This window comes from Centrocercus urophasianus, unplaced genomic scaffold, assembly GCF_019232065.1.
Source record: "Centrocercus urophasianus isolate 14NV4802_14NV808 unplaced genomic scaffold, USGS_Curo_1.0 seq_10, whole genome shotgun sequence".
Taxonomy (NCBI): domain Eukaryota; kingdom Metazoa; phylum Chordata; class Aves; order Galliformes; family Phasianidae; genus Centrocercus; species Centrocercus urophasianus.
The window spans coordinates 65,805,373-65,817,763 of record NW_024884142.1 but is presented as its reverse complement, the minus strand read 5'-3'; the positions used below and the strand labels follow the sequence as shown (position 1 = coordinate 65,817,763).

At 40.9% G+C, this 12,391-nt stretch overlaps 2 protein-coding genes and 1 long non-coding RNA gene across 4 annotated transcripts in view; 2 read left to right on the top strand and 1 right to left on the bottom strand.

The window, feature by feature from the left end:
• TARBP1 (TAR (HIV-1) RNA binding protein 1) overlaps positions 1 to 6,696 on the top strand; it is a 33,676-nt gene extending 26,980 nt beyond the window's left edge. The window contains exons 24-31 of the mRNA XM_042817567.1: positions 633 to 719; positions 1,480 to 1,676; positions 1,970 to 2,051; positions 2,922 to 3,093; positions 3,357 to 3,548; positions 4,322 to 4,446; positions 5,489 to 5,625; positions 6,334 to 6,696. Coding sequence (XP_042673501.1) covers positions 633 to 719; positions 1,480 to 1,676; positions 1,970 to 2,051; positions 2,922 to 3,093; positions 3,357 to 3,548; positions 4,322 to 4,446; positions 5,489 to 5,625; positions 6,334 to 6,499 — 1,158 coding nt within the window. The 3' untranslated portion in view covers positions 6,500 to 6,696. The remainder of the gene's footprint in view (positions 1 to 632; positions 720 to 1,479; positions 1,677 to 1,969; positions 2,052 to 2,921; positions 3,094 to 3,356; positions 3,549 to 4,321; positions 4,447 to 5,488; positions 5,626 to 6,333) is intronic.
• LOC122155594 (cytochrome c oxidase assembly factor 6 homolog) lies at positions 6,141 to 8,492 on the bottom strand. Of its 2 annotated transcripts, none has more exons than XR_006167275.1 (3): positions 8,274 to 8,489; positions 7,508 to 7,696; positions 6,141 to 6,450 (listed from the first exon to the last, which is right to left on the bottom strand). XR_006167275.1 is itself a non-coding variant. In XM_042809595.1 (3 exons), exons 1-2 carry the CDS (start codon positions 8,415 to 8,417, stop codon positions 7,601 to 7,603), a joined length of 240 nt encoding a protein of 79 aa, XP_042665529.1. In that variant the 5' UTR covers positions 8,418 to 8,492; the 3' UTR covers positions 6,141 to 6,450. The 2 variants fall into 2 exon arrangements, 1 of the variants encoding a protein (XP_042665529.1); XM_042809595.1 differs by having other exon boundaries at positions 7,601 to 7,696; positions 8,274 to 8,492.
• LOC122155598 lies at positions 8,450 to 9,773 on the top strand. Its single transcript, XR_006167276.1, has 2 exons — positions 8,450 to 8,582; positions 9,547 to 9,773. It is a non-coding gene; the product is annotated as an uncharacterized LOC122155598 (long non-coding RNA).
• Positions 9,774 to 12,391: the final 2,618 nt, after the last annotated feature.

The following is a 12,391-nucleotide window of genomic DNA, read 5'->3' as shown; positions in this document are numbered from 1 at the left end:
CACAAAGGGGACGAATCTCTATTTCAGTGTATATTTGGTGTTCTTTGATACATTGAAGGTCAAATCAATCTAAAAATTCTCTATAGTTGAAATCTCACAACAGTACAGTCTAACACAAATACCTCAGGGACATCCAACATGTCTGTTTTTAGTGAGATCACTTCAGATTGAAAGGTTCTTGAAGTTTCTGCATGGTTTGGGTGCAGCAGCACAGAATTCACTGTGCTGTCAGTCATAAAAAGTGTTTAGCATCCTTATGAGAAAATGCTTGAAGCTGCCATTATGAAAACAGATCTTTAAACCAGGTGGGAAGTTGGTTGTTGTGTCTTGTTGGGTGGCTGTTAGGTTTTTTTGGGCTTTTTTTTTTGAGGGGAAGTACAGTGATTGGATTTAATTTTAGTTCATTTGTACTGCTGCATGCTTTTTTTAATGTGTTTTTGAAAAGAAAGCTGTCAGAAAAAATGTGATTTTAATATGATGACTTAGTGTTTTAGTGAGCTTTGCTATGGAAACAGTATTTTAAGTGTTGATATAAAACTATAGATATTGCGGCTACAGAACCTGCTGTGAAAGCATGTAGGTACATTTAATGTAGGTGTATTTCTTACCTGTTGAGTTCTTCTTTCCTTTAGGATGAAGAAAAGCTTAAAACAAGCATCTGTACGTTTTTATCAGTGTTATCACATTTTGACACCATTCTTCAAAATACCTTGGAGAAGGTAAGATTTATTAAATTGTTTATTCAGTCGCATTTAACTTGAATTTCTGAAGTAAAATCCTCTTTTGCTGTTTGTCTTCAAAAATGTTTCAATACTTATTTCCTCCTCAGATAACTTTTGATATGGAAAATAACTCTTCAGGCTATGGCTGTAATATACTGTTACTGAATGTTAGGTAAATGGCAGCTGTTTTTGGATACACAGGGCCTTGATTACCTGTGAGTTTTTCTAGAACAGTTACTCCAGTTCAATTAAGCATGTGGTGGATGCACCTGGGTTTGTTTTTGCCTTGTTCTTACTTAATTTGCATGAAATGAGATTCAGCTAGCCTGGAAGCATAACAACAGTCATTGTGGGATTCTTTAGAAATAGCTAGTCCACATTAATTTTAGATTCTGTTTCATTTGGAAGCTTTTTGTTTTGTTTTGGAGGTGTTTTCCAACCTTGGTGATTCTATGATTCTATACATTTGCAAGATAAGCTTCCTAAGCCCTAGAAGTTCAGCAAGTTATGTGAAAGTTTCCATACGTGCAGAATAATAATCTTTAAAGCAACCCAATGTATTTTCAAGACACACATGGGCTTGGAGGTTTGTGCCCTAGTGAGCAGAAATAACAAAATTATGTATCTGCACATACAGATGCTGTTAAAGCTTGTGGACTGAAAAAGAGGAGAGAACCCAATTTCTTGGGCCACTTACTGCTCTTCTTCTAAATGATACATCAAGACTTAATGGAAATGAAAATCTTTTGTTTTGTAGAAGCCAATTGTGAAGAAGGCCCTCCTGGTAGTTCTGCAGTGGTGTTTCAACCATAATTTCGGCGTCAGACTTTATGCACTAGTTGCACTTAAAAAAATCTGGGGTATGTGCAGAATGTTGGATATGGAAGAATTTGAAGCCCTGTCACCAGTTATTGAATCGAGCCTTCAACAAGTGGAAAACATGCATGGCACAGGGTTAGTAACAGCTTCCTGACCTACAGCTTTTTTTCTTTAATGATAACCAAAAGCCACTCAGCTATAGGCTGTGGGCTAGCGTTGAGTGTCCTTGTGAGACCTAAATGAGATACCCTTTATTGCCAGACTGACTTCTGTTAGAATTTGAAGACTTTAGGGACCTTATTTCCTGAATGCTGTGGCTTTAAAATTGGCCCTTAACAGTTAAAGCATTTATTTTCCAACTACTAAAAAAAATCCAATATGTTGCATTTGTTTATTTGTGCATCATGCGTTACTTTCTGCAATTGCAGGAATGCTAGAAGAAACTGGCAGAGAATCCAGGACCATTTCTTCTTTGCAACATTTCATCCACTTGAGGACTACAGTCTAGAGGCAAGTCTAAAAAAATATCATTGTTTGTCATCGTATTTGCATAGTTTACAAGTATATTTTTAACTTTCTCATCTGCTCCAATGTAGAGAAAGCAGTGATCAATTGTTACTCATTTAAAACTCTGAAAAAAATAATTTCACCTTAATTGTCGTGGGTTTTACATAGAGAATACAGTCAAATTCTCTAATTCTGTGCTAAAAACCTAGGTCAGTCAGGAAAAGATAAGCATGATGAACATGCCCATCTGTGCAGGAGTTGATCATGTTTTCTATTTGTGTCTGGAAAAGTTACTGCTACTAACTATAGACCTGAATCACGCAGTTGTCAGAATTTTTGATGCTTCTGTTCTTAGGAAAAATACAACAAAACAACAGGCTGCTGAACTAAATTGTTAAGTGTGAGTGGGATAAAGATCTGTCATAATATCGAGCATCTTTTTCAGCTGTAATTTAAACTATAGCTTAAATAACTGAAAGCTGAATTAATGCTGGACAGGAGGCAAAAATAATAAGTGCAAATAAAAATAAGGGATGGGAATACAATTTAAAATAGAAGAGAAACATGAGTGTGAAAAGGGGGACAGTTTTTGGCAGAAGCAGTGCTGTGGTTCAGAGAAGGAGCTGACTGGTTATTTTTGTTTCTGGAAATTGATATTCTGTGAGGTATTTCTTTGAAAATTAACTGCTTGATGTGACTTAGAGACCTTTGCTGCCCAATTATGCTAACAATAACCAGAAAAACAAGGCTGACACAAGTAGTGAGATTATAAAATGACAGATAAAAGATGTGCACTATAAAGTTGCCTGGAGGTTAATGATCTGTTTTGCTTTCTTTGAGTGTTGCCCTGCTAATAATGCTGTTACGTTGCAGACGATATTTTGTACTCTTCCACGCCTTTCAGAAGTTGCTGAGGATGAATGGATCTCTCTCTGTAAATTTGAGAGGTTCACTGACATTCCTTTGCCACCAGCATTTCAGTGGTATCGTTCTCGAGCTGAACTTCTTGATCTAAAACTAAGTGACTGGTCTCAGCAAGACACAGGTAAAATACAGCTAATGTATATTAAACGTAATATTGGTTTGTGCTGAAATAGCTGTAAATTTCTGTACTACTCTGAACTCAGCATGCACAGGATCCTTATGCTATCCTGCTGTAGTAGTCTTGAATCTGTATGAGCAAAATATATACCATAAAATAATAGTAGATTACTTGAATGTTATCTACGGTACTACCATTTATAAAATACTGAAGCAGTAGCTTCACTACTGCTTGGATATCCATATGACTGATGTTTGTTTTTGGAGGTTCAAGTTCAGTTGACACAGATGGCCAAACAGAGTGGACTGATGTTCAGAAAAAGATCATACCCTGGAAACACAGCACTCCTACTTCAGACCTGGAAATGGTATTGCAGGACCGTGCTGCTAAGCTCGGTAAATCAAACAGCAGACTGATTGTGGTGGCTTCACTTATAGATAAACCTACCAATTTAGGAGGTAAGCTTGAATGGATGCTTTTGAACTTCTAGTTTAGACCTTAGAGAACAGTTGGCTAGAAAGGATGAATGTGAAAAACATAACGTTCAGTATGGTGGTACTAGAAATTTATTTTAGTACTACCTAGAGAAAGAGATGATTATCCTTCAGAAACATAACAAAGGGAAATGTTACCTGTTTCAGAAGTATTCTGTAGTTTACATTAGGAAATATAATAATATTGACATGTGGCATGCCTTAATTAAGTAGAACTTCACTGTAAATCATGTGATTTACAGCAGTTTATTAGGTTGTGCTTGCTGTTGTCAGAAAAATAGGCCCACAAGCTGATGCTGTCTGTGCTGCAGTGTGGCGTTGTGTCATTCTCCCAAGTCTTTCATTTAATTGGTACTGGATTTAGAGCTTAAATATGCTGTGCCCATGTCTGTCTGTTCCCAACAAGGCTTTTGTAGTGACCCACTACTCTGTGATTAGCAGTGTAGAAGCTGCCAGATGTAGAGCTCTTACAATTTTCATCTTTCTGCTTACTTACTAAACATTTCTTTCTGGTAAGATAGATGGAACAAAAGGTATAACCTTTTGAAACGGACCTAGAAAGTACCTGAAACTGATTGAAAACAGAGGGCTAAAATAGCAGGGGTGTTTTGTTTTTTGTTTGTTTGTTTGTTTGTTTGTTTTTTTAGGTTCTTTGTCCCTTCTTACTTGCTAAAACATCTTGGCTCAGCGTTTGTACAGTTTTCTATACGAAAATCACTTCAATTCTTCTATTGTAGGTTTATGCCGTACAAGTGAGATATTTGGGGCATCTGCACTAGTTGTTGGCAGCCTTCATTACGTGCAGGACAAGCAGTTCCAGCATCTGAGCGTTTCTGCAGAGCAGTGGCTCCCCCTTGTCGAGGTGAATGGAAACTATTTAGCAGCTCAGAAGTGTGCTGCAGCCTTCAGTGTATCAGATGCATAGTTCGCTACCTTATTGTTTCCTACTGCAAAAATGAGCCTATTTAACAAGCTCCTGCTGTCATTACTGACACTTAAATATTTTGGAGCGACCTTTGGGTCACCCTCATAACAATTTTATAACTTTACATCGTTGTGATTAAGTGCAGCACTGGAATGTAATGTTTACTTATAAAAGTCAAACAGCACTTAATTGATCTTAGTCCATTGCTCAGCCATTGAATTTGCCTGAAGCTAAATTGTGCTAAGCTTTTAGAGCTGATTATCTAGCTTATAAAAATGATTTCAAGAAGTATCTTTAATATTTGTGCAAAAATATGGTTGTGATACTTCATTAATTTGTTTTTCTGTATCAGCCATGGTTAAGTCATGTAAAAACATCAGCTCAATTTTTTCTTTATTCATGATGTTTATTTCCAGCATCTTTTTCCAGAGCAGTACAGCTGTAGTGTGTGTCCATCAGCATTCTGTTTTAGTGCATTTTTTATTCCTAATCTCTGAACTGGGGCACACTGGTAGAACTTCTGTTGCATGAAGAAATTGGAATCTAAAACAAATATGTAGTTTAGACAGTTGGATGAAGAAAAGTAAGAAATTCTTTACTTGAAGCTATCAGAAGTTGTAATACAGGCGTGTCAGACAGCTAAGTGAGCTGCAGTACATGCCGTGAGATTGTTTGGGGATGAGCTTTCCATGGTTAAATAACAAACATGCAACATATTTCATGCAAAAGTGATTCTTCTACATTCAGATAAACTTGGTCAAGGCTTGTAGCCTTGAAAGCACAGAAATTGCACAGCATTTGTGGAGTAAATTTTCCTGACATTATGTACCTTTTATGCTACCACTGAAGAACTTTGGCAATAAAACTCAAATTTAAGTATAAAAACTGTCCAAGTAAATTGCTTTTCTTTATTTAAATAACTCAGAAGCTTACAAGTGGTACTACTTAAGTATTTTTGTATTTGCCTACTTCTGGACAGGTGAAGCCCTCTCAGCTTGTTGATTATTTACAGCAGAAGAAGACAGAAGGCTACACTGCTATTGGAGTGGAGCAGACAGCCAAAAGTTATGATCTTACAGAATATTGCTTTCCAGAGAAGTCACTGTTATTGCTGGGGTAAAAACACGTGCCTTTTATAAGTCACCCTTACATCCATCCAAATGCCTTTCTGTTACCATGTTACTCATAGTCTGATCATGTGAAAATCAAGTGTTATTGGTGAAAGTGGAACTGTAACTGGAAGTGAGTGGGGAAACAGCGAAGAGTTTGGCTTGCTAAGGAATGGGAAGTATGGATCGTATCCATGGATATGTAGTATGTCTTCAGAATGTAGTTCTCATAGTCACCTTGTTCTCTTCTAATCAGAAGCATAGTTTTAATTACTGAAAACATTTGGTATCCTCTGATGTGCTTGTTCTGAAGAGGTGAAACATTGCAGGATACTGGTGAGCCTGACAATCCCTCATACCAAGACCTCAGCACAAGTAGGCACTGAGTTATGGCTGGTTTTGCAGTGTATGGATAGTTCAAAACAAAGGCAGAGAGGGCGTGCTAGTGCTGGGCATTCAGCTATTGCTGGCACAGTGAAATACACATTAAGTGCTCTACCAGATTTCCTACATACCAGCTTGTTCATGTTGTCCATTCAGTTTTATTTTTGTTTCAGCAATACATTATTGCTTTACAGAAAGTAACAACTTGTGCTCATATTTAAGGGCTGACAATTTTTCAAACAGTATTTCATTGCTATTGTGACTCTCACATCTTCTGCTTTCTGGAACACCTGTCTTCTCCCAGACATAATCACTGTTTCTTCTTCACTAGGAATGAACATGAAGGAATCCCAGCAAACCTGATTCACCACCTGGATGTCTGTGTGGAAATTCCTCAGCAGGGCATTATTCGGTCACTCAACGTTCATGTAAGTGGAGCTCTGCTGATCTGGGAATACACAAGGCAACAAGTGATCAAGCACAAACAACAGAAATAACTGCCAAGAGTTTCGTGCCTTATAGTATATCTAGGTGGCTTCCTATGGTGCTACAGCATGGGGTTCTGAAGAGAAAGATACAACTCAGGGCAAATGAGGATTCTTACATTTTGCATGTTTTGTTTTCTGCAGTTTAGAGTGGTTTTTAAATGCCTTAATACTTTACCTCCATAAATAAAAACTTGCATTGTGATAAACACTGTTTAGGCTGTGTGTGGTGTGTGACAGTACTGCTTGGTGAACATCAGCATTTTTACTGGATTTCTACTGCAGTTAGATTGTGACAGCCATGCTCAAAACTCAAGCTGTGCCTTCTGATAACCACAATCAAAGCTTCAAAGCTTCCTGTACACGAAGTGAACTGTTGAATGTCTCCAGCACCCAGAGGGGATATACATTTTTGCACCTGCAGGGTCAGTGAAGGTAATTTTTCATAGTATAAGTAAATTTAAGTGCCTTTTGTGGTCAAACTTATTGTTTAGTGGAGTTGCTTCAGTGTACGGTAATTATAAACACTAAATAACACAAAAGGCCATAACGTGAGATAAATAACTGTCCTATTTAGAAGTGGGCTGAAAGATGACTGTTACAGCTTATATGGATGGGACGCATGAAGTCTTTTAGATAGGTGCTGTTTTGTAAACTGACATCTGCCTTAAGATATATTTTGAAGTACTTAAAAATACCGGGCTAGTGACAAATATGAATTAGATACTTATACCATCACTACTCCCTTTTGACAAGGAAGAAAAGCTGGAAAAGCTTTATTGGGGAAAGTGGATCCACTTAAGAAAAAAGCAGTTGTCCATGTGATATAAAGAAAAGTAAATGCTATCACATAATCATTTATTCTTGCAGAACATTGACTGGAGTTCGTGAACAGCCCTGCACTGTATTTCTTTGCCTCATATTTATGAAAAAGTTGTCCATGACCATCTCTTTTCAGCAGACACATAAGGCCTTGCAGCAAGAGCAGCATTCTGCATTTCAGGAGGACGGATGGATTACCAGTTCTTGAACTCCAGAGGAAGTGTTGCTTTTGGCTGCTCCTTCCTGCCACAGATCTTGTGCTATGTAGATGCACTTGAATAAGCGCAGTACCTAAGACTTTCCAGCAGTTTCTGGAGGTTGAAACCCTTCAGATTCCAGCTTTTCTTTGTATTTTAAAAAATCCCTTCTTTTGTCAAAGTATTTAACCTGTTGAAAAAGGAAAAACAAACTTACTTTCAGCTTAAGAAACTAGCAGAATAAGGGCCAGAATAGCATGATAGCAGGATGGGGGCATACGTGGTTGTCAAACACCCAACTGAAGTAGGATTTTGTCTTTCTCCTCATGCTTGTAAAAGCAGGCCCTTGCCTTCTACCTCTCACTGCTGTGAGGGGAAGCTGTGGCTATCAGGTCGGCCCAGCACCTTTTCCATGTTGGGCACTGGTTTTTAACCTGAGCTCTGGCCAGCAGCAGAACTAGGAAAGGCATGGAGCTACTGCAGCTTTAAAGAAGAGGCCACGAAGCTGCTCAGCGGGCTGGAGCACCTCTGCTATGAAGGCTGAGGGAGGTTGGCTCGTTCAGCCTGGAGAAGAGGCAGTTCTGAGCAGACCTCAGTACGGCCTTCCACTCTTCGAAGGGACCTTAGAGGCAGAACAGGGACCGACCTCTGACGCGGACGCAGAGTGAGAGAGGCGGGGTTGTGGCCTTAAGCTACCAGCGGGGAGCAGCCCCCGGCCCGCGCTCACTGCCCGCCCCGCACCGCCCGGGGCCGGCCGCTCTGCTCACCCACTGCTGCGGACACAAGGACTCGAAAGACCTCCTCAGCTTCTCGCACCGCGGCGCGTCCTCCGTGTGCCCGTCCAGGCACCGCCAGAACTCGTCGCGTGCCGCCCAGCACGCTTTCCTCTCCTCCATGGTCGGGGCCGACATGATCCCTGCCGCGCTACACCGGCCCCGCACTCGGCCGCCCGGCCCGGCCCACACCGCCGGCGAAGGTCAGGAGCGCGGAAGCGGCGCAGCGCGCATGCGCTGGGAGAGACGAGGAGGCGGGAACAGCCAGCCTGTGGGAATGGTGCGTTGAACGGGAGGGGGGCGGTAAGTGTTTGCCGCAACTGAAGGCTTTGAATTACGTTTCCAGCTAGCAGTGACAGATAGCAAGAGCTCAGTTAGTTTGTTTTCTTTGCATGGAAGGACTCATGGCCTCCCTTAGGTCATGTTCTTTACCCGTTACAAAATTTCAGTGAATTTAATTTGAAATAGTGTTCTTGATGCAATATAGCCCTATGCCCAACTAATTATTTTGCTAGAAACAATAACGTAATCTTACCTGAGTTAGCCACAATCGACCAGGCTGCCCAGGGCCCCATCCAGTCTGGCCTTGAACACCTCCAGGGATGGGGCATCCACAACCTCTCTGGGCAGCCTGTGCCAGCACCTCACCACTCTCTCTGTAAAGAATTTCCCCCCTGACATCCATCCTCAATCTTCCCTCCCTCAACTTAAAACCACTTCCCCTTGTCCTGCTGTTATCTACCCTTTCAAAGAGTTGATTCCCCTCCTGTTTGTAGGCTCCCTTTAGGTACTGAAAGGCTGCACTGAGGTCATCCCGCAGCCTTCTTTTCTCCAGGCTGAACAAGCCCAGCTCGCTCAGCCTGTCTTTGTAGGGAGGTGCTCCAGTCCCCTGATCATGGCTCTCCTCTGGACCCACTCCAACAGCTCTCTGTCTTTCTTGTACTGGGGACTCCACCCCTGGACACAGTACTCCAAATGGGGCCTCACGAGAGCAGAGTATAGAGTGAAAATCAGATGGGCTTTAAGGTCCCTTTCAACTAACACTTCTGTCATTCTTCAATTTTCTTGCCTCTCAGATACCCATTAAGGATGTAACTCACGCTCTTTTAGTCTCACAGCTTTTCTTGTTATGCCTGGAAAAAAGATGATTGAAGAAAACGTAATTGTGTGTTTTCATTATCAAAAGATGAGTAATTTGAGCTAAGAAATACTATGAACTGCATACAGCATTCACCTCTTTCTGTTTCTCTTTGAAATGTTTTAACAGAGATTGCTGAAGGCAGCTGTCTCTCTAAGAAGCTCTCACTTAAATGAAGACAAAAGCATTTCATTTTAAACATCAGATGTTACTGTGCTGTGTTGAAGGCAAGCATTGGATGGGAGAAGGTTTCCCTGCAAGAGTATCAGTACTATTTCATGGAAGGCAGAAGTTCCAGTTTTTTTTCCTAGAGAGATTTTGAAGGCCTCCTTTATAAACTTTCAAGTTTCTGTTAATATTGATATTTTTAGGAAGTGAGAAGATGAGTAACAGCCAGAATCAGGTTAAACAGAAGGCCTGCTTCCAGTTCTCTTGTAGGCTTAAGAAGATCCCAAGTTGGAAGGAACCCCCAACGATCGCTGAGCTGAAATCCAAACCCTGTGTCTGAAGGCGGTGTCCAAATGCTCTTTGAACTCCAGGCAGTCTGTTTCAGGGTCCTACCTTATCTGCAAGTTGTGATGAAGGGAGTGTCCAGGAAGCATAGGGGGGAATTTGATGATAGACACAACTGTGATTTTCACCTTCTTCCAACCTCCATTCAGTGATCTGAAGTGATCTGAGGAGAGGCTTGCTTTTCTTTGTAACCTTTCATGGACATTTGTTGAGTACTGTGTAGAATGCAGTCTGAAAATCTCTAAGCTACCTTGAGGTTATGACAGAGGAAAAAATCCTAGCTATTTAGGATTCTTTTAAGGTGATGAAGGCATTTATGTTAATTATAGTGCTTGGTTTTAATGCTAATGTTCATTTTTTGGTCAGTTTTTCAGGAGGAATAAAACGAATATTTTTGCAAGAGCAGGTGATGGAAAGGAAGGAGCACAGACTAATTCTTGTTCCTGTTAGCTCCCACTTACCAATTCTCCAGACCCTTGAGGGATGAGACAAGCTTGCTTTGCATCAGTGTTGATGTTTCATTTCTTGCAGAAAAGCTCAGACGGGGAGCTGGGAATCTCCCTATTCTACAAACAGACTTCGATTTCCAAAGCTATTTCAATGGAAGAAGAAAAGCCGTGAGTTTCATTTGAATGCCTTCAAATTACCATGGCATGTTACACACTGAAATCTAAGAAATGGATTTCTGTGTCTCACTGAGACTGAAACACGTCCTACAATTCTCTATCAAAAATCCAGCAGCTACACCAAATACCTTTTCTCTCTGGAAGCATTTCAGTAACACAGAAGTGCATTGTATTGGATGGGTTTGCCTTCACATGCACAAAGATAATGTTGCTCTCATACATGGTAGACATTTGTGCCAAGTATTAATGCCAACTTTGGTAGGAGCCAAGCTAACAAGTAACATGCCTCTGGTCATATACAAACTCACACAAGACAACACGATTTTGGATATATGTTGGGAAAGCATTTAGAATGTATAGCAGGTCAAAAATCAAAAGGACAATATTATACAACTTCCTGTGTGTGCCTGCCAGGCTGGAGTCATTAAGGAGTTGGCAGCTTCAGAAGCCAAAGGGACAGCAATATCTACTGCTGGGAGGCTGCAGATCTGTGTTTCCTGGCCCATTGTGTATGATAGTGGCTAGCAGGGCAGAAAGACAAAGCTGAAGCTCACATTTTTAAGTCCTTGCCAATCCTGCTGCTTGGACTCTACTGGAAACCAGCTTTGTGTATCACTAGAAGCTGCATTTGGTGTAAATAACATGTGAGGAAAAGCAAAGGCCACTCTCCCCTATGGAAAGGCAGAAGGGAGCAACTCTCAAGTCTCTCAGTTGTCTTTTTATGCTCTTTGAAGCCTTAAGGGTGAGCAGCTCTCCACACGCTTGGTCCTTGGTCAACTTGGTCTTTTTGATAGAACAGCAAGCATTGCACTTAGATTTCTGAAGAGTTCCCAATAAATCTTCTCATTACAGAGATTGTATTGGACAGGTTCTTAAGTACAGTACTAATACGAGTTCTGCAGTTTCCCTGGTTCCAGACTTCTAACTCTCCTTTAAAAGATTGGCTCTTCATTACTGAAAAGCATGTTGGTTGCATCATAGCGTGTCTGTGACGCGTGTGGAGAAATGCTGATGGACACTCTATTTAGAATAAATATGTGGCTATAGAAAGATGGATAACACATTCTGCTCCAGTGGAGTTTCAGGTAGAAGAGATTGTATGAGGCTTTTTAATCTTCAGAAACTTTAGTTTGATCTACTGGTCCTGTCCTTAGGAATGCAATCTCTTTTTAAAAGAAGATTTTTAGGCTGTAGGCAGGCATCTGTTCACTTGATTTTCTTTTTGCTTTCAGAAGTTCCTTAAGCTCTTTTTTTAATTTCCTTTTTCTGATGTTAAAGACTTTTAACTAAGATGCAGGCTGTTATAGAAGAGCCCTAGAACGTGGCAGCTAATGAAGCAAATCTACTTGTTTCTCTTCTAATAGCAATGAGCTAATTAAACTTGTCTATCAAAATCCATTACAGCTGGCTGTTTCTGCAAGGACAGCTTGCACAGGGACTGGATCATGAAAGCAGCTTCTCAGCCTTAGCCTTCATCAAGAAGCAACTTGGCTTAGGAGGCATGAAAGGCTCAAAGCACTGGTCCCAGGCTCCGACTGTGGTGCTGCCCTGCAGAGCTTTATGGGCTTTGTTCCAGCAGCAGGACTGAATCACTGTGCTGTGGAGATTGCATACTGTGCTTCAGCCTTTGAGGCAGGCAGGGGAGCCCTGCCAGCTGCAACCTGATCTAGCTGTAGGCATCCCTGTTCACTGCAGGGGACTTGGACTGGATGACTGGTAAAGGTCCCTTCTGTCTCAAATGATTCTACAAACTCAGCCCTGAACTCCAAGGCACCAAATGTATCCAGTATATCCTTTACTGGTCCCAGATCACAAAGGTTCAATCTCGCTCTCAC

Coding starts and splice junctions, on each gene's coding strand:
- LOC122155594 (XM_042809595.1), bottom strand. CDS start 8,417: ATGTCGGCCCCGACCATGGAGGAGAGGAAAGCGTGCTGGGCGGCACGC. Junction 7,697..8,273: donor CCTTGTGTCCGCAGCAGTGG/GTGAGCAGAGCG, acceptor CTTTTTCAACAG/GTTAAATACTTTGACAAAAG.